The following is a 24,978-nucleotide window of genomic DNA, read 5'->3' as shown; positions in this document are numbered from 1 at the left end:
GCCCGGGAAAAACAGTCCAACGCTCGCCTAACCCCCAAAGTAATGTCTGATGCGCGGGGCACGTGGCGCCGCCCACGAAACGCGCAGGACCGGGGAGCGGCGCCTGGCGGCGGGGCGCCGGGCGCAGGCTCGGGTGGGCCGCGCTGCCCCGCGAGCGCCGCGAGGGCCCGGCCGCCGGTCCGCCGGCCGGCAGGGGGCGCGCGCGCCCCGGGCCCCGCGCCGGCCGCCCCGCCGCGCTCGCTTGCCGCCCGGCCGCACATGTGTTTCTGTTTTGTGTTGTAGCATTTGTTCTGGAAGCTCGTATTTACATTTTAAGTGTATCTGGTGAGTGGGCTGGAGCCCTCGTCTGGACCGGGGAGAAAAAAAGCCCTTCGGTTCGTCTTTTAGCCGCTCCTCTTCCTTTTTCTCTCCGGTTTCTCGTCACTCTGAGCAGGTAGGGGCTGAAAATGAAATCGACAGCGATCAGTTTGCGGGGTCTGGGAAAGTTTTGTTTTTTATTTTCCCCCCCTCCCTCTTTTTTTTTTTTAAAGAGGAGAAATGGTAAAAAAAAAAAAGGGGGGGGGGGAAGGGGGGTGGGGGAATTGAATGAATAAAAAGGGGAAGGAAGGCGGATCCACGTGGTTTAATCGGAGACAGACAGAGATCCCATTGTTCAAAATCAATAAAAAAAAAAAAATGGGCAGACAGGGCTGAGGCGCGGGGACGCTGGGGAAGGTAGCGGCGGAGCCGGCCACTCGGCAGCCGGGATCGGGGGACTGGCCGAGCCGCACGCTCGGGGAGGGGCTGGGAGACAGGAGAGCACCATTAAAGTTCTTATTTTTCGTGTCTGCGAGCAGGTGTTTGGGGCTGGGGGCCGGCTTTATTTGCGCCGCCCCTTACTTCTCCGCGGGGACAGCCCCCCTCCCCCGCCTCCGAGGGATTCGGCTCCTTTAGGGCCCGAGGTCTGAACCCCTGGCTGGAGCGGAATTGGGGATTCTGGCGGGCGGTGAAGAGAAGTGCATTTGAGTGGACTTGGGGAGGGGGCCGCGGAGACAAAAGCAGCAGGTGGGGCAGCTGGGGAGGGCTAAGCTCCTTCACCGCCCGCCTCCCCCAGGTGCCGAAAAGGGACCTCTGAAGTGCCCCGAAGCCTTCTGTAATGAAAACCTGGTGGACCAGAGACTCCCTTTTTCTCTCCCATTACTTTTTTGGGCACCGGGCTGCAATTAGGATGCGATATGGGCAAAGCTAACTTGAGGACGGGTATTGGGGGCCTCCCATTTATTTGTTCTTTCCCTGAGCGGATTGCAGTCGGGGACCTGGGCTCCCGTGCGGGATTCCCCGGAGGCGGCGCGATTTCCTTCAGGCTCGCCCCCTCTCCGCCCGCCCCGTGGCCGCCACTTCGGGGCGGGCAGGGGAGGAAGTGGAGGCCGCGGGCTCGGCTGGCTCCCCTCCCCCCGCGCGGTTTATAACCCGTCCATTGTGCGCCGCTGCCCCGTGTCTCCTCCAGCGCGACCATGCCCAGGAAGAAGGCGGCGGCGGCCTGGGAGGAGCCGAGCTCGGGCAACGGCACGGCCCGTTCGGGGCCCAGGAAGCGCGGCGGCCCCGCAGGCAGGAAGCGCGAGCGGCCGGAACGCTGCAGCAGCAGCAGCGGCGGGGGCAGCAGCGGCGACGAGGACGGCCTGGAGCTCGACGGGGCCCCCGGCGGGGGAAAGCGCGCGGCGCGGCCCGCGGCGACTAAGGCCGGCGGCGCGGCAGCGGTCATCACCGAGCCCGAGCACACCAAGGAGCGCGTCGTGAGTGCGGGGCCGAGCCTGGGGGCGGCGGGCGAGGGCCGCGGCGCGTCACCGCGCGTCCCGGCCCGGGGCGGCGGGGTCGGCGCAGGCCGCGGGCTGAATCATCGCCGCCGCCGCGCAACAAAAGGGCGCGGGCCGGGGCCTACCCCACCGCGCGGCCGTTGGCCGTTGGGGCGCGCGCCCCGGGCCCGCGGGGGAGGGGCGGCCGGAGCCCGCCCGCGGGGGTCAGGGCCCCGCCCCCGGCGCCGCGCCCGCGGACGCCCTCCACCTCCCCCGCGCGCCGGGAAGGGGACTTCTGCAAGTTGTCTCCGGCCGAAGGCGCGGAGGCGCGCGCCGGGCGCGGGGCGCAGAGACACGCGCCCTCGTCCGTTCCCGGGCCCCCGCGGCCGCCGGGCAGCCCTGGTGCTGCGAGGCGGGGGGGGGGGGGGGGCCCACCGGCGCGCCCGGGGCGCGGCGATCCTCGCCGGGGCTTTGAGGTTCCCGCCGCCTCGGCTCCGGCGCTCCGGGGGGGCGGGGCCTGGCGGCCGCGGCGCATGCCCTGTAAGGCCCCGCGCGGTCTCGCGCCGCCGGGCCGGCGGGGGTGGCGGGCTCCGGGGCCCGGCGCGAGGGCGCATGCTCTGGAGAGCCCTCCCCCTCCCCGAGGTCGGGAACGGCACCTCCCCACCCTCAGAGGTGTCTGAGATTTTTGTTTGCCGCTTGTGGTCGGAGGGCCCGGGGTGGGGCCCTCCGTGTGGGCTCTGCGCAGGGTTCTCCCCCAACTCCTGTGGCCTGAATGGGCTTTAATTTGCTCGTTAGAGTTGGATCTTCCACTCTTGGTTAAGGTTGCGACCTGTCCATATGCCTGCAAAACCTTGCAGAGCCAGAGAACTTAATCTGGTGTCAGGGGGACATGTGTTTAGGGAGCGGGTCAAAGCTTTCAGCAGCTGCTCAGATAACTCCAAATAGTGCGAACTTGCACTTGGGGTAGAGAGTCACGGTCTGGAGGGATCCTTTTCTCAGTCCCAGTCAGCGTGCTTTCCCCCAGGGAAGCTCAGGCAGTATTTAAATGGTTAACAACGGTGCCCTTCCAGATCCGCCTTATAGGTGAGGAAGTTGGGGCACAGAGTCTGAGGGCCTGGCCCAAGACCACATGGAGCTAGATTTCCACTGGGCTCAGGGTTTTTTCTCCTGACGTCATCCTTAACACCTCTGCAGATTGTTAAGAGATGCTTTGTAAGTACCATCTCGTGGGAAGGGTCAGCGTGTTGGATGGTGGAGGAGGGTGATGTCACGGAGCCTGTGTGGCTGAAGTGTGTCACCTTGGCTTGGGGACCAGCCCAGGGCAACGTGTTGAGAAAGGGAACACAGGAACTGTCTTAACAAACGTGATCCTCTGAGCGGGACTCTGGACATTTTCCCTCCAGCCCAGAGGGACAGAATAGAATGGCCAGCTGCTGCTGTCTCTCCAGTGTTTCCAGTGGGCATTTCAGAGCAGTAAGTTTAGTTACCCTGAAGTAGGGGATTCTTACCCCGCTGCTGAGATTAACCCCAGAAGGCAGTCGCGGGGAGAGCGTGTGCAGTGAGCTGGCCAGCACCCTGTCCTCCGCCCGGGGCATGCAGGAGACTGAGGTCTGACGAGAGAGACTCCTCAGTGCTTCACAGTTCAGCCTTAAGTTCCTTTTAGCATGGGTTGGTCCAAGGTCAAGGTCAAGGCCAGGCTGTCCCACTGCATTCCTAGTGCCTTCCCCTACGCGGGTACTGCCCCTCTCTTGGGTGTGTTCCTGGACTCCAGGGCAAGCACCTGGGAAGCAGTCCTGGGAATCCTGTCTGCTTCCGCAGGCCAGTGACCATCCACTCGTTTCAGAAAGAGGCTTTTTACTGAGATGTTCACAAGCCTCGCTGTCTTCCAGGGCTGTTGGAAAGAGGTTTGTGTGAGGGCAGCTGCCAGTTGTCTGAAGCCGTGTTGCCTTCAGTTAACTCAGAGCTGCAGACGTTGGCCTTGTGAAAGATAAACCCCAAATACTTGTATGGTTGAGGAACAGAGTCTCCTTGAGGAGAAGCTGTGTGTTTGTATAGAACATTCTTAGGATTTCAGTCCCAGAAAATGCTCTCTCTGAGGACCTCAGGTTTCTCTTTGGTTGTATCAGATGAGCATTCTCCGATCCTCCAGTGTTGGTGGAACCAGAATTCCCTGTCGGTAAAGTGAGCAGCCTTGGCTGACTCCTGGAAGACAGGTGAGTGTCGCAAGCTGTCCAGGTCTTTGTGGTTCTTTCAGTGTTGGGTTGCTCAGGTTTTGTGGACCCTGAGACAACTCTGCCTCATCTGAAAGGAGCAGATAAATGCAACTGAAAACTGAGCTTGGAGCCTGTTTTAGTTGATAGCCCACTAGGGAATTGTTGCTGGCCTTTCTCTGAATGGTCTTCCCTCTGCCGGGAGTTGCAGCTTTCTAAATGGATGTATGTTCAAGGCTGATTCTCAGTCTTGTAAACACCCTTCTTGCACTAGGGGAGTAAACATCGTTTTACTGAAACCCCATTTTGTTGATTGAAGAAGTTCAGTACGTGCGTCTGCCGTGGCTGTTCTTCCGCGGCCTGCAAAATTTCACCCATCCTGGTGGGAGACTGTTCTAGCTTTTCTACCACGTGATCTGGAGATACTGGCAGCATAGCATGGCTGCTGACAGCATCTAAAAACAGTCTCGGCCCCGCAGTGAAGGCGGTTACACCTGGGCGGCCCGGGACCCTCTGGGGCTCACAGCCCTGGCAGCCATCCCTGGGGTGCCCTGCACGGAGCCCGTCCGCATCTGGGGTCTCCCACGCGTGCGCAGGTTCAGCTCTGTGGCAAAGAGGGACCTGGGCTGTGATGTTTAAGGGATGTTAGAAGAGTTCCAGTCCTTACTTGAATTTCTTATTTCATGTCAGGTGGAGGGAAGAATGGAATTAATAGAGAAATAAGGCTAGGCAGTCTACAGCAAAGAGTTAGGTAGATAATACATCTCATGTGACGGAGTGAGGCCCGTGGCATTAAAAACCCAGACGAGGTACCACTCACCATCCTTCCAAGACCACTATCACTGGAGGAGACACAGGTGACCAGTTCACCAAGGTTTCTCACGGAGCACCTTGTGTTCCCTGAAGGCTTGGGGGTTTGTGTAAATGCTCAGCGGCTCAGTGGCCGGTACCCACAAGCCCTGGGCCACTTGAGCAGGCGCTGGCATCTCCGGGTCACAGGAGACACGTCTGCCCAGGGTGATGGCAGCTCGTTCTGGCAGACTGCAGGCCCTACAGCGGCTGCCAGCACTGGTGACCTGTTAGTGTGCTGAGCCCATGGTGGTGTGGAGCAGTTTACTGATCTCTGCCCACCTAGGGGGTCATGGTCAATTCCGGTCTCTTCTCTCCACTGTTCTGGCCTGATAGCTCATTCCATGGTGCTTAGGTTCATCCTGAGTCTCTGCTGCCCCTCCACGCAGATCTGAGGAATAATGGAGAGCAAGTTGGTAATGTAGGTGGAGACCCAGGGCTGCTCCATCCACTGGGAATTTAACACTCCCCTGATGCTGTTGGCCTCCTGCAGTAGACCTATAGAATGTTCCAGTCAAGCCTGCCAGTTAAACAAGAAGGGGAGATAACCAGGGGAAACTCGGCTCCCATTCACGTAATCGGAGCCTGGGTGCTGCAGGGTGGACCACCCCGATTAAGGTCATTCTCTGAATAATTGAAATGTGGCAGAGTCACTCTGCAGCCCTGGCTGCTTCGTGGCCCTTTGCACACAGATGGCAGATGGACCGCCTCCCTCCAGCCCTGCACATGGCCAGGCCAGTGAGCACAATGGGATCTGGGTGGGGTGGGGGGGGGGGTGCCTGTGATGTCAGGTTTAGGTCACAGAGTTCCCCAAGAAATGGAATCCACCCCCCCGCCCAGCTGCGCACACACGCTGGGCTGCCAGGACGTCTCGCCAGGGCAGTCAGCGCATAGGGTTAGATGACTGGACTTGCAGCTGTTTGGTTTCTTCTCAAAGCCTTCCAAGAACACTTCTCTAAACTGAAGGAAAACCCCTTCTTTGCCTTTAACGCCCTGGGACGATGACGGTGTGGAGCATGAAAGCAGAACAGGAAGTAACTGCTCCCCTGGCCTGTGTGGAGACTCAGAAGGGATTCTGATGAAGGGTTGGCCGTAATGAGTGTCCCAGGCTGAGCCCAGAGCGAATCCCACCCGAAACACGACAGTAGCCTTTTCAAGCGGCACGTGCTCCCCTGACAGTGAGCGCCTGGTCCTTGGGACAGAGGTGTGCTGGCCTGCAGCCCCCTGGCTGTGGGCCAGCAGTGAGGACAGGCCTGTGGGAGGCTGCCCGCTCTTCCTCCCTCCAGGGGAGCCCTGAACCCAGGGGGCTGCTGTTTGTCTTCCCCAGAAAGCTCCTGCGGTGAGGAGCACCCAGGGAGGGTGGGAAAGGCGCCCCGGCCCACGTGTGGCTCACTGCGCTGATGTCGGGAAGATGCCGCCTTAGCCCCAAGGACAGTGGTTTTGTTTATTTTTATTCATTTTTTTTTTAGGACAGTGGTTTTAACACGCTCCCTGCGTGACATGGCAGGCCTCTTGCAGATACCTGTGTGGCAGTCTGCAGAGCCGAGAGGGCGAATGTCATTTGGTTGCTTTTGCCGTGTTTGGCCAAAGATATTTTAAAGAGAAATCAAAGGATCACGCCGAGCCTGGGCTCCACTGATGAGCTGCTGGGTGCTCATCGGTTTCCACTTGGAAAGTGGCGACTGTGCCAGACCCCTTTGTCTGTCCGCTGTGCAGACCTCTGGGGCAGGCATTAATGTTGCATTATTATTACTATCTTGCTTCCTACTGCCGTTGGACAGGTTTGGGAAGTTAGAAGCAGCATTGCAAGCTAATTTTTCTCCCCCTCTCTCTCTCTGTCTCTCTCTGTAGAAACTTGAAGGGTCTAAGTGCAAAGGGCAGCTTTTGATTTTTGGGGCAACCAACTGGGACTTGATTGGTCGAAAAGAAGTGCCTAAACAACAAGGTATGAGAAACGATGTCTAAAACCTTGAAGATGCTGTTACGGTGCTTCCTGTGTGCGTGTGGCCAGTGTGATTCTGGTGGCCAGGTAGGTGCTCTGTTCACAGGGGCGCTCAGAGAGGCCAAGGGATCGCCCGGGGCCACACAGCCTCTCTCGTGGTGGGACTGGATTTGAACCCAGGTCTTCAGCAGGACTCTCACTTGGGCACAACTCTAGTTTTGATAACTCCGTTGAGATAAACAAAAATATAAATGTTAACCTTAAATAAGCATTGATACTTTTTTCCTATTTTTCTTTCCATGTCACTTAGCTTCATTAAAATGGAGAGGCTGGTGCTGTGGAATGTCAAAGCGTCCTCAACACGGGTCACGTGTCAAATGTCAAACTTGATAGACATTTCACAAGAGTTCATGTTTCCTTGCAAACTGCCAAATGGTTGCAGGAACGAGTCTGACAAAGCAAGGAATAGTCTGGAGTTGGGAGAGTGGAGAGGTCCCGAGAAGTATCTTGGTCCCCAAATGTTTTTTGAAAAGTGGTGTCTTTCTTTGGGGGGAATACCAGCCCGTCCAAAAGGAGTGAGGCTGGCGCTTTGCCACGTCTTATGGCTTCTTGATTTCACTTGGAAGGATTCCCAAAGTACTTTCCAGCATTGCCCAGTGAACAAATATTTGCACACTGACACTCCCTGGGGCCTCGGGGCAGGCACTGAAGATCATCTCAGTCCACGAAAACAGCAGGCAGGGGCTTTGGTGGCGCTCAGGGTCCAGCTGAGTTAGAAATGGGCTTGAGCCACTTTCCTGTTGGTGCCAGTGCCCAGCCTCAGGACCCAGCTGTCTGGGCTTGAGCTGCCTGGCGGCTGGTGGCACCTGGCACCTTTCCCGGGGCGTGATCGCATCAGTCCCCCTGCCAGTTCCTGCGCAGGTGTTGCATTGTTTCTCGAGGCTGCTCTTTAAATGAAAGGCCCGTGTTTGTGACTAGAGACACTCGGGGCCCTGAGCAGGAAGTAGATTCCAGAGGGGAGCCCGTGGCGAAGCAGGGCAGCGTCTGGTTGAAGGAGTAGCACCCTGCTCGGCCTCGCTCTGAGAGTGCCTTTTTGTCTTCTCCCAGGCCTACCTTTGCCTCCCAGATGTTTCTCCCTCTGAATGTAATTTTATGTAATGAAACAAGAAAATTTTTTTAAGTCTTTCCGTGTCTTTGGGCTGCCTTGACCTCTCCAGTAGACGTGAAGGAAAGGGAGGGGGGATTGGGTTTCCCACCCGTGCCAGACCTCAAGGGAAGAAGGATCCCCTGCCTGTCCTAGCCTTTCCCACTCCCCCCGCCCTCAAAGCGGCCTTCCCTCCAGAGCCCATCCGCCCTTGGGTACGCATCGCTGGACCTCTGACTCAGCCCGGCCTGAGCATTAGTGAGCTGCCTGGCCCCCTTGCCTGGGACTGCTGCAGTGCCTTTCATTTGACTAGGCTTCCTCTGAAGCTTCCTATGGAGGCCCTGAGAATTCCCGCCTCTCACGAACTGATCACATTTTGGCCTCTGATATTTGTGGAGCTCAGTCAGGGAAGACACTCTGGCAAATCAGATCTTCTGTCAACCATCAGGGGGTCCATTTAGGGCCATTGGGTCAGCCACGGTGTCCCCTGGCACTGCGTGTTGTCCACAGACATGGCACCCAGCACTCAGGCCACCACAGTAGCAGCCCTCAACATAGGCATGAAGGCTGTCATTTCCGATTTGCTTTTACCCAGTAAGTTGCTGGATCTTCTCTCAAACCTTGCAGTGGTAGAGCAGTGTTTTCAGGTAGAGAAGCCCAGGGGGTCCTGAGTCATGCTGGGAACTTCCCACCTTTGGGGGACCCTCCCAGTGTGACTCCCCTGGAGAAGGAAACGGCAACCCACTGCAGTATTTCTTTCCTGGAAGATCCCATGGACAGAGGAGCCTGGTGGGCTGCAGCCCACGGGGTCACAGTCAGACAGCACACACACGCCGCGTGCTCTGAAAGTGAAGGGTGATTGCACAGGCATGTCCAACTCCCTGCGGTCCCATGGACTGCGGCCTGTCCCGCCCCTCCGTCCTCGGAGTCTCCAGGCCTGGGTACTGAGTGGGTTGCCCCCGCGCCCCAGGCCCCAGGTGTCCCGTGTGACTCTGAGAGGCTGCGCGGGGCGGCCTCTGCTGGCGGCGCCTCAGCGTGGGGATGGCCCGGGCGGGTTAACAGACTCTCCCCCTGGAGCCAGGTGCCTGATGGCGAGGTTGATCTCAGTCAGTTCCTGCATCCAGGTCAGTCTGACACAGTTGGTTTGGCAGCAGCTAGTATTTCATAAAAGTCACCACAGGCCTAGAAATGAGCTCGTTTTTCTGTCTCTCAGAGCCTCAAGTTGAGAGAATTAAGCCAAAATTTAGCCACACCCTGTCCTCTAATAAGGCGAAGGGGGGCTGTGAAGGGGGCCTCGCGCCTGGAGCAGCCTTGGGGCGCCCTCAGGGCAGGAAGCAGGGAGATGCGGTGGGCTCAGTCTGACCTCACCCTCCCAGAGCAGGGTGTGTGTGACCGAGGTGTGGGGAACGGGGGTGGGGGGCGGGCCTTCCAGGGAGCATATCCCTGTGTGAAGCTAGGGGTCGTGGTCCGGCCCGCCTCACGGGCCCTGGAGGAAGGGGTGGCAGGCTCAGGGCTGACCCCAAGGAAGCCTTCAGCGGCCGGGCCTCCCCACCCCCAGGAGGCGGCCAGGAGGGTGAGGGAGACACGGGTCTGCTCCCCGCGTTTCTGGGTAGGCCCTCGCCTGCCCGGGGCTGCGGGAGGAGGGCGCTTGTCTTTGGCCACCAGCTCGGGGCACTCAGCTCATGGCACTCAGCAGCAGCGTCCCTGGCGAGTCTGGACCAGAGATGAGCGCCGTGTCTTGATGGCTGCCCCGGTGACCCTAGGGTGGCACCCCGTCAGTGGGCTCCAGGGGTCTGACATGCTGTCTTTTACTCCTCACAGCTGCTTACCGCAACCTCGGTCAGAACCTGTGGGGGCCCCACCGGTACGGGTGCCTGTCGGGGGTCCGGGTGCGGACAGTGGTTTCGGGGTCGTGCGCTGCCCACAGCCTCCTCATCACCACAGAAGGGAAGCTGTGGAGCTGGGGTAAGTACCCGGGGTCACGGTAACTCGCTGCCCCCGCCCCTGTGTGTCCTCTCCTCCGACACCCCCCGGTCTGCCCCCAGAGCGCGCCGCTGGTCTCTGCCCTCCCTCCTGGTTTTGAGCGGTTCGCCCCCGCTTTCTTGGGATCGTCTTCAAGCAGCCCTCTCCTGAACGTTCTGACTGAACCTACAGCTTTCTGATATCGAGGGGCCTAGAACTGAATCCTGTTTTATTTTAGGCTTGCGGTCCCCCCAGCATCTAGCACAGTATGACGTAGACCTCTGTGCCTGCCACTTTAAATGCCACCAGCTTTCACATCCGCCCCGCGGTGACGCCAGCCCGGCTCTCTGCAGTGCTGTTCCTCAGCTTCTTACTCCGTTTGCCCAGACAGCCGGGTTAACTCCCAGAGTCACCGCGTGCCCTGCCCCTGGACTCCTGGCCTGGATTCCGGGGAGCCGGCCCTGTCCCTTCGCCTGCCTCCCATTTCAGGGTCCCCTGCAGCAGGCTTCGTGCCAGGCGCCCGGTTCCCCTGCAGACCCTTCGTGCAGGCTCGGTCGGGCTGAGGCTCTGTCTCCTCCACGCCCTCTGCTGGCTCTGGGACTCTTCTTTCTGCGGGGGGTGTTGGCATTTGTCCTCACCCTTTGTTTCTGGCCCTTTGGCTAGCTATGAGTCCATATGACTGCATTTTTATTTTGGGCTGTTTGAACCATTTTTTGCAATTTCATGAGCGGCTGTACCAAAGTCCAAATACATTAACATCTGTTGTCTTCCCTGCACTCTGCTAATTTTGTAATTCTGTTGGAAAAAAGCGAAGCAGTGTGTCTGGCCCAAATTTAAACTTTGTAGTTCTTGGTGACACAATGGCATTGCCACTATCATCATTTTCTCCTGGTGGGCACCAAGGTCTGTCTCCCCCAGAACCCTCCTCCTGCTCACTGTCCCCAACGCTGGATGCAGCCTCCTGTGTCAGGGTCCCCAGCTTCAGGTCTTTCTCATCTTTCTGCTAAATTTCACTCATGTGGTGTTTCTGAAAATGTCCCTCTCTTGACCCTGCGGGCAGAGAATGATTGTAAAAAGTGTGTATCTGACCTGGCCCCAGAACCAAGCTGTGTCCCATGAGCAGACTTGTCACTGTGGGGCAGGGCGGGGCGGGGGGAACGAGCCACAGCGGGTGTCCCGAGTCCACGGTGAGTCCCGGGAGTGTTAGTGCAGGGGCCCAGAACTCAACGGGGTCTGCACGCGCCAGCCACCCGGGCCCCTCATGTTTGCGGAGAAATTGTGCCCCAACTTGTTCTTGTCTTTCACAGTGAACTTGGGCAGTTTCCACTTGATGCTGTTGTTCCTCTGTCCTCTTAGAGCACCATAATCAGAGCCTGAGGATGGTTTTCCTTTTGTAATGGCAGCTGGTCACCCCTCCTCGAGCCCTGTCCAGGCCAGTTGGGGCTCACCTTTGTGGCTCTGCTTGCCCTCTTTCATGACTGCGAGGTCAGAGTTCACTGTTAGGGAAGGATATGGAAACCTCCCATGGTTTCCAAGTTGCCTGGCATTCTGGCCCCATAAAATCTCCCAAAATGTTTTATTTACATGGTTCTTAGTTTCCTGGGAGAGGCCCACCGAGCTGCTTAGACTTGGAACAACTGTGACCCGAGTTGAGAACTTAGGTCAGGTGAAGAGCAGGCCAGCCTCTGGCCCACCCAGCCCTCCATGTTCACTTGGAGCTAAAAGGCTCTGGTGGGGGGTTGGGGTGGGTATCATGCTGTCATGGGTGACTCTTTGTGACCCCAAGGACTGGAGCCTGCCAGGTTCTTTTGTCCATGGGATTTTAAAGGCAAGAATACTGGAGTGGGTTGCTATGCCCTCCTCCAGGGAATCTTCCTGACCCCGGGGTCAATCCTGCGTCTCCTGGATTAGCAGGCGGATTCTTTACCACTGTGCCACCTGGGAAGCCTTGGGGGGCCATGCCATGCAGGGGGCCGGACAGGGCTCGGCCTCCTTGAGCCTTCCTGCCTCGATTCCATGCCAGCACAGCCCAGAGATGGAGGTGGGCCCGTGGCCAGGGAGAGCCTGTGTTCTGTGTTCTGGCCTTGGGCCATTGCTGGGATTCCCATGGCTAAGGTTCCTGTGAAGGCTGGCCGGCAGGAGGTCGGGTTGGAGAGGAGAGAAGTTCAGGGTCTGGTAGACACCCGGAGCACTGAGGGAGTCAGACTCCTGCGAGGCAGGTGTTACTGTCCTAAAATACCTCGGAGTGGAGCGGGTGAGGGGACTGGCGTCTGGCAGGAACGGGGAGAAGTGAGAGCTGTGAGTTTCTATGAGCTTGTCCGCTCCTATGTGACGTCCTGGCTGAACCTGCTTTATACCATTTCCCTGGAGGCCAGGGCTGACGAAAATGCCAGGACGGGTCCCAGCCCTGCCCCAGAAAAGAGGGTCAGAGCAGCTGAGGTGGTGGCTGGCGGCTGCCCGCAGAGGCAACTCTAGGGACAGCTCTGCACATCTTATCTGGTTACCCAACCCCACCCAGCAGCCTTGAAAGGCTGGCATCACCTGCAGAGCTGGACTTGCTGTCACTTGGCTCTCAGCTGTGGCTTTGGAGGGCACCTTTTGGGAGACCCCCAACTCGCCCTGCAGCTGGTCTGGCTGCCCTGTTTCCTCCTCCCTGCTTTATCTGTCCTGCCTCTGACCAACAGGGCGAAATGAGAAGGGGCAGCTGGGCCATGGCGACACCAAGAGAGTTGAAGCCCCCAGACTCATCGAGGGGCTCAGCCACGAGGTGATCGTGTCTGCGGCGTGTGGGAGGAACCACACCTTGGCCTTGACAGGTAAGGAAGGGCCACTTCCCTCCAAATGGGGTCAGAGGCCAAACAGTCCAGCTGGGTTGGGGGTGGAGCTGCCGCCATGACTCATGGTCACAATCAGAAAGGTGCCCAGGGAGCCTGGTGGGCAGCTTCTCAAGGCATCGTGGGCTGCACCCACGGGTGTCGGTGGCCAAGGCTCTGGGAGGGTCTGTGCCGGGCAGTGGTTCTGCTCCGAGGTGTCCACCCCACCCCCTTTTGGGAAACTGTCTCACTTGCATTCTTCTGGCAAAGGAGCTGTTTTTCTTATTTTAGAGTCTTTGATTCCCAGTCTCATTCAGGGTCCTCAGCATTGTTTTCCCTTTGCTAACGGATGTCGTTCTCTCCTTCCAGAAACGGGCTCCGTGTTTGCGTTTGGAGAGAACAAGATGGGGCAGCTGGGCCTCGGCAACCAGACAGACGCCGTCCCCAGCCCCGCACAGGTGCCCCCCGCGTTTCCCCTGCCCCCCCCCCCCCCCCCCGCAACCAGGGCCTTTGCCTCTCTGTTTCAGGGTTGGGTTTTCTGGGGGGAGATCAGGCATCTCTCCCCATGGAGCTGCTGGCTCCCTTCTAAAAGCAGGGTCTTGATGCTTTGAGTGGATCAGGTTTAACAGACAGCCACAGTTGAAGAACGTCCTAGAAACAGTTTTTTATTCCAACTGGAAATAATTCGTTCCAGAGACCTGTTTGAAGCCTGTTCTGTTCTGCAGTGAGAATTGTTCCATGGATGTGATTTGTCTTTGTCTGAAAATACTTTTGAGTTTTGACCTCATAACAAGTGACTTGCCAGGTGCTCAGCACACAAATAGGTTAGGTCATCTCTTGTTCCTGAAAAACTTTGGAGTCAGCTGGAGGCTGGGATTTATACCTAAATATTGAACTTCTGCCATAAGGCAGCAGGAGGCTTGTGAGTGTCTGAGGGCAGGGACTTTGACGTTGTCTTAGCCTTAAAAAGAGACTTTGAACAAACACACCTGTCATTTGGAGGATTTTCGAAATGTTGTTTTGTCAGCTATTTGCTCTGCAGTGGGATGAGACGGTTTCAGAGTGAGCCAGGCCGGGACAGAGCCTGAGGCTCAGCGCCCCCTCCCCAGGCTCATTGCCTTTTCCCACAATTTCCTGCAATGCTGACACTTCTCACCCTCTGGTTCCTCCAGTCTGGCTTCCCGAGGCTGATTAGTTTGCAATAGAGAGTCTTCTAAGCACTTTCTTGCATTTGTGTCCAAACCCCATGTTAAATTACTCAGGGCCTTTGCTGTCTTCTACTTCCTACTTTCAAACCATTATATTTTCTATTCACACCTTCAATTAAGGCTAATTAGCAAGCAGCTCTTACAATAGTAAGAGAGTGTAAACCAGTTCATTTTACTGGTTTAGCAGTAATGCTTATGAAAGCTTTTCTTTTTAAAGTCGCCTGACATCAGAGGTAGTGACTAGAGTGAAATTTGGGGACTAAATGTGATTAGAGTTTGTTTTCTTGCATCCTGTTGCCCACACCCCCAGTCAGTTGAATTCAGCGTTCACTGGGCACTAGAATGTGTGAGGCACAATGTTGTACATTTTGAGGGTTACAGAAACCCAGGGATATGATTTGCCTGTCTGTGAACTGATTCTGTACTGGGTGGTGTTTCTTTACGTATGTGCAAAGCCTTGGCCTTCAGCATTGTTGAGTTCCATTAGAAATCCTTAGTAGCCTAGTAATTGTTTCACACCAACCTGTGGAGACTTTAGCCATCTTTTTTTAAAAAAAAATGTCTGAAAGTCTGCTGTCTTTTCTTTTCAGATAATGTACAACGGCCAGCCAATTACCAAAATGGCCTGTGGGGCTGAATTCAGTATGATAATGGACTGCAAAGGAAACCTCTATTCCTTTGGGTGCCCTGAATATGGTCAGCTGGGTATGCAAGTACATTTTAAAAAAAGCTCTGTAAAATAACTGTATGTTTAGAACCAGCAGTCAGTGTGGGGCTGCACACACATGGTAGAAATGTGGGTAATTGATTGCAGATAATGGCCTTGATCCATTAAGTGGATGTCCTGTTTCATGGACCAGCATGTCGTAACTCACGGGGCTGTGGAGTCTGACAGGGACTTGCCTTAATGAAAGGGCGTGAGTCTGTCAAAGGATTTTTTTCTTATTTGGGAATTCATTTTTATATAAAAGCATTTCAAGGTTTTTTTTTTCTTTTCCTTTCCAATTTCTAATCAAATCTATGTTCATTCATTTTCACATTTAAAGATTTGCCTTTATCGAAAGTGAGGAAATTATACAAGAGCAAGGTTGTTTAGAACACCCTGGCCTGGGCCAGTGTTTCAGATGTACAGAAGAGCCAAAATCATTTCAAAGTAGGATTCCCTTCCGGATTTTCAGCCCTAAACAGAAGGGATGAAATTGACTTATATTCCATTGAGTAGAAAAGTCAAACGCAGGCGGTAACTGGCAGTGAGCGGAGGGACTCCATCTTCCCTCCCCGGCGTCTCCCACCCCCGCGCCCGGTGGGCGGGGTGGGCGGCGCGGCGCGGGCGCCCCCTGCTGGCCGCGTGGCCGCTCGCGCGCAGGCTCCTCAGTGCCCGGCCGCCGCGGCCGGGGCTGCCGGGTCTCCGCGTCATTCAGGCGGGCGGATGGGAGGCGGTATAAATAGACTCGGGGAACAGCGCCTTTGTTAAACTAAATATACCTTAGTCAGAAGTGAGTGAGGAGGAGCAGCCCCGTGCACACGCCTCTTGGTTGCCAGGGAGTTGCCAGAGCCTGCTGGAGAAACCGCCTCCATGGCTGTGGGCGCCGGTGCCGGCCGGTGAAGCGCCGGAAGTGAGCGGCCGGCCCGCTTCCGGAAACGCCGCGCGGCTCCCTGGGGCCGCGCGCTCTGCAGGCCTCTTCAGGCCGGCGGCGGCAGGTTCGCCCTCAGGGAGGTGAGGCGCCGGTGATGGCTGACGATGAGTGAGCAACTCCCGGGCGCCCGTCCCCGCTGCGGCGCGGATACCTAGACTCCGGGCTTACACTCACTGAAAGGGGCTTTGAGGGACTGGCTTCATGTGTCTGCGGAGCCCGGCAGTCTGAGCTGCCCAGCCTGTCTGAGAACCAGCCCTCAGTCCCGCTGTCCGAGCCCACAGCGCCTCGGGGAGTTAGAGCTTGAGTTGAGAGCTGTGCGCTCGCCCCCACGACAGGCTTTGGGTCAGCGCGGCAGAGATGACAGCTGCCTGGTTCCGGTAGCCGCTCTAGCGTGTTGGGTCGCTGGGGACCGGTTGGCCTTTCTGGTCTGTTCTCGGCCCATGGACGGCCCCCGGAGGCCCCGACGTGGGCGCGGAGCAGACCGGCCTGTGGGTGTGAGGCTCCCGCGTGTTTAGCCTCATCCCAGCTCAGACTTAGCCACGCAGACGGGGGTTTTCACAGAACTCCCTTTTAGGGACAGTATCCTTGGGTGTTTCTTATTCTGATTTCTGTTCATTTGTTAAAGTAAGTGCTTTCAGCCCACAATACCAATTCCATGCCCTGGACATGCTTCAGATAGGAGGATGCTACCTTGGGTGACCAAAGTCCCCATGAGGCCCGGCTAGACTGGACAGGTGCCCTGTGCTCGGGTCCCTGCTGACTGATGGCTACCTCTGTGGTCACTGCAGGACACAACTCGGACGGCAAGTTCATTGCCCGGGCGCAGCGGATAGAGTATGACTGCGAGCTGGTGCCCCGGCGCGTGGCCATCTTCATCGAGAAGACAAAAGACGGCCAGATCTTGCCCGTCCCGAATGTGGTGGTGCGGGACGTGGCCTGTGGCGCTAACCACACGGTAAGGCTTCAGTGTTTCTCACCGCAGTGGAGACCCTGGGCTTTGCAAAGCAAATAATGGGCCCTGGCCGCCTGGAGGGCTTCATACCCTCAGATGTTTTGGGGCATCATTTTCACCTGCCAGTTTCTGCAGGGTGTCCACAGCCGGAGCTGAGTGGGCAGACTCTGGGTTGGGGTCATTCCTAAGGGTTTCCTATTTCTGTCTTTTGCCTTTCCAGGTTGATGCTCTCTCAGGGCGCTGAGTGGATTCAGTCATTGAGGGTGTTTCCTTAAAGGTCCATTTAGATCAAGGCGATAAAACTTTTTATCTTTTATCTTAGTTGCCTTCGTGGTTATTTTGCCTGCAAGTGGCTGAGAGTCAGACTTGGGTCTCATCTCCCTTGTCCTGCTGAGAGTTCAGAGACAGGTCAGTCTCCTGTATATGGGCAACTGGCTGTGTGACCTCAGGACTGGGTGATTTCAGTCCCTTCAAGTCCAACGACTGCTTCTCTTTTATACAGTGTAGTCAGAAGACATAGATCTTACTTACGCCTCTGACCTCAAATCATGTTTATAGGTTCTACATTTACATGATTCAAACACCAGACATCAGGGAGACAAGAGGGGCAGATGGTTTTTTAATTAGAGTTGTTTTATCATATGCTAGTTTCTGCTTTACAGCAGAGGGGTTCAGTTATATTATTCTTGTATTCTTTTTCACATTATTTTCCAGTATGATTTGTTATAGGACATTGACTGTAGTACCCTGTGCTACAGTAGGACCTTTCTAGTTGTCTCTTTAGTGTGTGTCTGCTAATCCCAGACTTCTCATTCATTCCGCTGCCCCGACCATCCCCACTGCCCCTTTGGTCCCTGTGAGTTTGTTTTCTAGGTCTGTAAGTCTGTTTCTATTTCATAAATAAGTTGATTTGTGTCATATTCTGGATAAGTGATATCGTGTGGTCTTTTTATGACTTTATTTCGTACGATAATCTCCAGGTCCCTCCACGTTGCTGCAAATGACATTCTTTTGATGGCTGAGTCCATTGTGTATGCATACCGTTTTTTTTTTTTAGAAGAGAAATTGGTGTTTATAAATTTTTTTTAAACTTTTGACCTTAGAATGGAGTATAGCTGGTGAACAGTGTTAACGTTCGTTTCAGGTGTGTTCTCCCCTAAGCTCCCCCCTTCCAGGCTGCCGCATAAGCACCGTGTTTATTTGTCCATCCGTCCACGGACACCTGGGCTGTTCCCATGTCTTGTTTGTTGTAAAGAATGCTACGTGAACATCGGGGTGCATGTAAAGATGGGTTTTAAATTGTTGACCTGGCACCATGCGCACTGCTTCTGTGACCAGGTGGAGGTCACCTGTATGATGTGAGCCCGCCTGAAGGAGAATGCAAGGTGGGCAGGGCTCTTCCTCCAGGCTCTGTCTGCAGTTGAGTCAGAGCTGAAAGAGGAAGTGGAGTGCGGTGGCCTGCTCTAGAGACATCACTTCAGTGAGGGAAAGGGGAAGACTTACAACTTGAATACCCGTTGCCTAGGAATGGACATCGTGTGCCTGGCAGAGGAAGCAGCAGGCCTCCTCGCTGTGCCGCGCCTGCTGCTGGCGGGCCCCTCTGCCATCCACGGCGGGCAGGGGTCGCCTCTGTGTGTCTGCCCCGTGCCCTTAGCCGCGGCCGCGGACTCGCAGAACAGAGCCCCGTGCGTGTCCCGTCCCAGAGCCGTGCTTTCTCCTCCTGCAGCTGGTCCTGGACTCCCAGAAGCGGGTCTTCTCCTGGGGCTTCGGTGGCTACGGCCGGCTGGGCCACGCTGAGCAGAAGGATGAGATGGTCCCCCGCCTGGTGAAGCTGTTCGACTTCCCGGGGCGTGGGGCGTCCCAGATCTACGCTGGCTACACCTGTTCCTTCGCTGTCAGTGAAGTAGGTCAGTGATTCCCTGTCTGGGCCTCGGGCGGAAGGCGTCCAGAGTCATGGTTTCCCTGCCTGGCTGCGTGCTCCACCGGGGAGTCCTGTGGCCTCTGCCCTGTTCGAGACCAGGGACCTGATTTCATCAACCGCCCAGGCTCTTTTCTCACTTGATGCTGCTGAGATGAGGAGTCATCCAGCTTCTGAGATGACGGTGACAGTGGGGATGTGTTTGTCTTTCCCAGGTGGTCTGTTTTTCTGGGGGGCCACCAACACGTCCCGGGAGTCCACCATGTACCCGAAGGCTGTGCAGGACCTCTGTGGCTGGAGAATCCGGAGCCTGGCTTGTGGGTATGTGACCATGTCTCCTGTAAGCGGGATGTCTGCCCCGCCCTGGGCATGTTGGACACACCCAGGAGGTGCCCTGTCCCTGGAGGGCTCCACTCTTCCATTTGGGTGTCAGGTGCCCCGAATTCCAGAGTCTGGAGGGGACGGACTCTGCTCAGAGCAGGGGCGGTTGGGAGGAGGGTTGGGAGGTCCTCAGACAGGTGAGTCCCTTTCCTGCCACTGTAGAAAGTCACTGAGGGTGTCTCTCTTCGAAGATGGTGCACTCTATTCATGTTGCAGGTTCAAAATTCTATTTAGTTAGGACAGTTTAAGTTATTGTGATACAGTGGGAACGAGAAAGTGATTTTAAGGCAGTGGTTTTCTGTTTATTTGAGGGTGCCTCTTGGGCTATGTAGCACTTCTCAGGGGAAGAGTTGGGTGACGTCCGTCACCTGCCGGGTCTGGGGCAGGTGGCCGTGTAGTGGTTGGGACGGTGTGGCTATAACCTGAAACCTGTGGCCCACCCAGGCTCCTGTCCAGCAGGTGCCACCCCTTCAGAATGAGCTCTTCATCCTGGTTTGGTGTCTCTTACTTTTCCCAGTGTGTTTGTTCCTCTGAAAGTGACCTCCTGCCCCGAGGGCTTGAGAACTAAGAATGGGTGTGGGGTGGGGAGATGGGGGCCCGCTCCTGGGGATGTTTCCGGGCGATGAGGGTTTCTCCTGTTGGGTCTGCTCTGGACAGCGGGCTTCAGGAGATGCTCTCTGGCCCTGTGCTGTGCTGCTCGCAGATGGAGGTCTCAGTGGGGCCAGCTTGATTTTATGCTGGTAGGCTCGCAGCCTGCAGGGAGCCCACGGAAGCGCACGGGGCTGCTGGGTTGGTGGGGTGCAGGGCTGCTGCGGGTGGGTTGGTGGGGTGCAGGGCTGCTGCGGGTGGGTTGGTGGGGTGCAGGGCTGCTGCGGGTGGGTTGGTGGGGTGCAGGGCTGCTGCGGGACGCCGGGGTAACAGCTGCCGCCCTCTTGCAGGAAGAGCAGCATCATCGTGGCTGCGGACGAGAGCACGATCAGCTGGGGCCCCTCGCCGACCTTCGGGGAGCTGGTAAGCCGGCCCCGCCTGCCGGGGCCGAGCCCCGCTCGGGCTCCCTGCGCCGCCTCCTGAAAGTGCGCAGCGAGAAGGAGCTGCGTGTCCTTGTGTCCTTGTCGCACGCAGGTCTGCAATGTCGCTTCAGCTTTCAAAGACGTTCCTTTGCCCATCAAATGATTTTTTGAGAGTCCTTTCTGGCCACATTGTTAGTGGAAACTGGGAAGTTCCAGGTCCTGTTTCCCCTGACGTGTAAATGGTGATTGTGGGATGACGTGATAGGAGAGAGGGTGGTTGCTCTTTGCTCTCCCCAGGAGGGTTTCAAGCTACAGGATCAGCATTTCCTCCTAAACTGTGGAGCCAGCGGCGACCATGTATCCAGTCTTCTTGGTTTCCAACCTCTGAGGTCGTTTGGGGACATTCTTCCCTCATTTTTCGCAATAACTTTGTTTGTGTTCCTGCTTTTAATCTGTTACTGGACTGATTAACTTTCCCCACACACCTGGCCTTCTCACCCAAAGTCTGATTTCTTAGCTTCTGGGGCATGGGGAGTTCTGAACTTTCAATGTCTTGAAAGTCCTTGAGTCTTGAGTCCCCAGCTGGGCTGGGGCTCACCCCGACGTCTGCCTGTCCTCATTGCGGTTTGATCGTCAGCCTGGCTCTTGGGTTTCCTGTCCCCCTCTCATGGGTGTGGGGCAATGGGGTGCTTCTCAACACGTGCCATCTCCAGGGCTGGTGGCCTTGACCATGACTTTTCCTCGGGCTGTGCAGTGGAGCCTTGAAAGAGATGAGGACCTGGCCCAGTGTTTACGGGTCCTTCTTAGAAAAGATGTTCTACCATCTATCAGAAATAGACTCCGAGTATCGATTTGGAGACTTGCAGGGAACAAGGTGGACTTTGGGGGCAGTCTCTGAGAGTTGAGGAGCTTGTGTGGTCCTTGGCTGGTGGCAGAGGAAGCTGGCCCTCCGTGGGGGCCCTTCTTTGAGCTGAGCTGAAAGGTCCGCCTTTCTCAGTCGCCCACCTTCACACCGTAGCACGTGTTCTGCGCCCCAGCCTGCCCCTCACCCGCAGGCCTGGGCTGTCCCTCTGTCCCCTGGACACTGGTGGGGACAGGGCAGGGCTCATGGCCCGGGAGCCCCGCGGCCGCCATCGCTGTCCTCGGGGTGCTGCCGTCTCCTGCAGACTCTGCGCTCATGTCCTTAGCGCCTTGGTCCTGGGCTTAGGACAGGGTACCTACTGGCGCCTCGGGGTGCCCGTTGCTGCCCAGGCCTGGCCTCGAGTCTGAGATGGCGGGGCTCAGCCACGGAGGCCCTGGGTCTGTGGGAGGCCCGGGCAGGCTGCCCTGGTCCCTGCTTTCCAGCTGGTGTTCAGAGCATCCCTCTGTTTGCCTCACCAGGGCTACGGGGACCACAAGCCAAAGTCTTCCACGGCAGCTCAGGAGGTGAAGACGCTTGACGGCATCTTCACAGAGCAGGTGAGTGGGGAGCTCTGGGGACAGGGAGAGAAGGTGGGCCGGGCCGAGCTCGTCTGCCTCTGCCCTTGGCACGCTGCCTGGTCTCGCCTGCTGCTCCCTGTGCCTCACGCTAGGGCTTTCTGGAGGGTGACCAGGCTGGCACAGGGGTGAGCGGCCGTCAGCCTGAGGGCCACCGGCCACGGTCCAGCCACAGCCAGCCAGCTCCAGTGCGGGCGCCTGCTCCCGTCTGCGTCTCACCTTCCCTTGAGACTCTAGGCAGTGGGGCTGGTGGTGGGGTGAGGCCCCTGTGACTCTCGCATTAGGCGCCAGCCCTTGTCGCCGAACCCTGGGGATGGGGGGGGCTTGTCTTTCCCACGAGGCGGGGCTGTGGTTTGGAGGCAGAGGGAGCCGGGAACATGGTCCCCAGGTCCTTGCTGGCCTCTGCCAGCCGTCTGTGTCCAGGCCTGCTGGGGGCCCAGGCGGCCGGCTGGTAGGGCGTTGGGGGCCGTCTCGCTGACACTGGGGGTCCTCAGTTCAGGGCCTTTTTGAGCTTTCCAGGGTGCCTCCGTTTTGACCTCTGGGCAGCCTAGTTTCCCAGTGTCCCTCCGTCAGCCTTGGGCGTATCAACCCCAAACTCAGTGCCTGGCTGACGCGCCCTTGCCCTCCCGGTGCCGGCTTGCCCCCTAGGTAGCCATGGGTTACTCACACTCCTTGGTGATCGCAAGAGACGAAAGTGAGGTGGAGAAGGAGAAGATCAGGAAACTGCCAGAGTACAACCCTCGGACCCTCTGACGCCCTGGAGCCCCCCGCTCCACACCTCTCGCGGCAGCTGTCATGTCCACGTGCACTGGGACGGGAAGTCAAGCGAGGAATTTCAGAAGCAAAAGTTGACCGAAGGTGCATTTCTGTTAGACTCCCTGAGGTTCCGTTTTATAAGTGATTCAACGCCAACTACCTTTTCTGTATGCTTTCCAAAGTGGTTTTTTTTTTTTTACCCCTTCTTCATGTTTAATTAAAATATTTGCTCATAGTTGACTTACCATTCCTACAAAAGAGGCAGAAACTTTGAGCAATCTAGGCTTTTTTTTAGGTTCCCCCTCCCCCGCCCCGTACCCTTCTCAGAAACACCCCTTTCCATTGTGGTGAGCATTGTGAGCCCAGCGGGTGCTGCCTGGGACAGGTCTCTACGTGCTTTGGGAGCGGCAGCACCGTTCCTGGGGGTCCGTCTCAGACAACGCGGCCCCCGTGTGCTCCGCAGCACCCAGCTCGCTGCCTTCCCGCTTTTCCTTCTAGACCGGCCACATGTGCTCTGCTCCTCCCCCTGGCTGCCTGTAAGCCCCGTCGCCTTTTGGCTGTGACATTAATAGAACCTGCCATTTTCCCCCCTGGTGGGGGCTTGTGGATCTCTGTTTAGCCATTTTTATCTACTTTAGCTGTCAAAGAAGTCCAAATGAAAATCAGGTGATCACGGAACCAGTGGGGACTTGGGGGGTGGACAGACGTGGCTGCAGATCTGGTTCGAAGGCGCCCGTGAGCCGGGGTCGCCTCGCCAGCACCCGCCGTCAGAGACTGACCAGCAGGACACTGCGTTTTGGAGTCTCCGCAGGGGAGGAGCGTCCTCTGTGTCCCGGCCTTTGTTGCCTTCGTGTTTCTGTCTTTATCCTGAGCCCCTGGCTGGGTCCCGCCTGTTTCCGAGGCCCGGGTTCCTGCTCCACAAACCCAACTCTCTAGTCACATTTGCTTGGCTGTGCTACCAAATAGTTGGGATCGTGGAAGAAGTCCCCTTCCCTGAGTCAGCGCAGAGGCTGTGACCGGCTCCCCGCAAGTGCCCTGTGCACCAGCATGTCCCTGGCGCTGCCTGAGTTACGAGGTGCCTTTCCCGGAACCCTCCTCTTGCTCGGACCCGAGAGAGGCGGCAGCCGTGGCCAGGTTCTTGGTCTCGAGAGGGTCTGGACTGGTTTGGGTGCTTTAAAATAGCTGTTTAGGTCAGTGGTGCTTGTGGCAGAGACGGGGGAGAGGTGCAGTGTGAGACTGGGTGGATGGGAAAGTTCAATATTGGTCTTTTTTTGTTATTATTTTTTTTGCTTCGCTCGTTACCGTTTTTGTCTCGATGTTAAAATGCCAAAAATGACTAGTCGTTGCTTTTCCTCTCCTCGTCCCTACCGCCCCGCCGCTCCCGACGGCGGCGCCCTCCTGCACAGGGCATGTGGCAGCGCCTGTCCCGGCCAGTCCTGAGGCCTCATGGCAGGAGGCCGGCCTGCATCTTTGCTGAGGTTTAGTCTGACTTCATGCTTGTCTCTGCTGTCTGTGTTTATAGTCCAGGGGAGAAGCTTCTGCAACTTCAGAGCTTCTGCTAAACTAACCTGATTTGTCCAAATCACCCTCTAACCACCATCTCTCACTCAAGCTTCCCCGCGTAGAGCCCCTTGGTTTCCCGCGACAGAGCTCTTCCTGAAGCGGGCGTGGTAGCCACACTCCTGGACGGTGTGCAGCTCCCTGGGGCTGTGCGCCCACACTGGGGCCCCTGCTGGGGGCTGGAGCAGGAGCAGGAAAGGGACGTCCCCTCCATCTGAGGCCGCCCTGTTCTCTCCCAGGCACTGCTTGGAGCTCAGAATTTTAAAATGAACTTCCTAACCGGGAAACCCTTCAGAACAGGGAGCTGGGAGACAGCGCGGCCTGGGGTGTGGGGTGTGGGGGCCCTTTGGGCCCCAGCTGCGTCTTCCAGCTCAGGAAGGAGACTGGACCAGGAGGCTGAGCGTGAAGGGGAGAACCCAGGAAGAGGTGGTGATTCGGTTGAAGGTGCCTGGTTTAGTGCTGTATTGTCTTTTTTTATATATATATATTTCTTGGAGTAAACATTTGAAATAAACGGCATCATTGTTTGCTCTGTTTTGGCCTCTGCACTTCTTTTGCAGTGGAACAAGGGGAAGAACACAGAAGTGCTTCCTAAAGTGCCCCTCCTGGCCGGCATTCCGGCCCCGCCCAGTCCCCCCCCCCCCCCCCATAGGGAGCCCTGCGGAGGAGCCCTTGTCACAGCTGGGCTGGTCCCCACGTGGCAGTGTGGCGAGCTGTCCACCAGGGGGCACCCCGTGGCCTCTATTCCGCCTGAGTTGACAGCTTTTCCAGGCCACCAGCCTTCCAGCACCTTCCCTGTGGCGCCCCTGGGATGCTTTCATACTCAGATCAGCCCCTCCTGTTGGCCCTGCCCCGTTCCCAGTGTCTGGGCAGGCGGCGGGGCAGGGCGGGAGCAGCTGTGGTTAAACCTCAGGTCTTTCATTTCAGCAGGAGTGGGCTCCTCTCTCTCCTGGACACTTCAGGCTTCCTAGGGACCGAGACTCCGCTTGCCCTTCAGAGGCTATACCTGCCGAGCCAGGAGATCGGAGCCTGGCCCTGCTGAAGCTCCCTGTCCACGAGGCCCAGGGTCAGTTCCTTGGGACTGGCCCCCAGCAACTCCCACCTGGCCAAAGGGGAGCCCTCTCCCTTCTCCCAGCTTAGAGTCTCACGTGCAGTTCAAGCATCGAGATCCGCTGGAGAAGACGACCAGCCACTTCCTGCTCCAGGCAGCCTGACCCCGGGGGTCCCTGCTGTTGTGCTTTGTATCCTGAGCGGTCAGCCCGTCCCCACCACCCCCACCCCAAAGAAGGTCACAGCCAAGGTGCAGTCAGAACAGCTGGACTTTAATGGGCCTTTAGTAACTTCTCTGCTGAAGGCCACTGTCCCTGTTTCCCCAGGGACCCGCTGAG

General features: G+C 57.2%; 1 protein-coding gene across 1 annotated transcript; it reads left to right on the top strand.

The window, feature by feature from the left end:
- Positions 1-303: 303 nt before the first annotated feature.
- On the top strand, positions 304-24,122 carry RCC2 (regulator of chromosome condensation 2). Its single transcript, XM_061148022.1, has 13 exons — positions 304-433; positions 1,487-1,772; positions 6,683-6,776; positions 9,739-9,882; positions 12,564-12,695; positions 13,062-13,150; positions 14,491-14,605; positions 16,326-16,492; positions 18,216-18,396; positions 18,623-18,728; positions 19,727-19,799; positions 21,179-21,256; positions 21,923-24,122. The coding sequence occupies exons 2-13, from the start codon at positions 1,494-1,496 to the stop codon at positions 22,025-22,027; spliced, it is 1,563 nt and encodes a 520-aa protein (XP_061004005.1). The 5' UTR covers positions 304-433; positions 1,487-1,493; the 3' UTR covers positions 22,028-24,122.
- The last annotated feature ends 856 nt before the right edge of the window (positions 24,123-24,978 follow it).

The sequence above is a fragment of the Dama dama genome, chromosome 8 (genome assembly GCF_033118175.1).
Source record: "Dama dama isolate Ldn47 chromosome 8, ASM3311817v1, whole genome shotgun sequence".
NCBI lineage: Eukaryota > Metazoa > Chordata > Mammalia > Artiodactyla > Cervidae > Dama > Dama dama.
Note: the sequence above shows the minus strand (reverse complement) of the source record. Positions and strands in the feature narration are given on the sequence as shown.

Bases quoted from the DNA above. Each gene is read 5' to 3' on its own strand.
- RCC2 (XM_061148022.1), top strand. From the start codon at position 1,494: ATGCCCAGGAAGAAGGCGGCGGCGGCCTGGGAGGAGCCGAGCTCGGGC. The intron at 12,696-13,061 runs GTAAGGAAGGGC...CTCTCCTTCCAG, and splicing joins CCACACCTTGGCCTTGACAG to AAACGGGCTCCGTGTTTGCG. The intron at 16,493-18,215 runs GTAAGGCTTCAG...CTCCTCCTGCAG, and splicing joins CCTGTGGCGCTAACCACACG to CTGGTCCTGGACTCCCAGAA.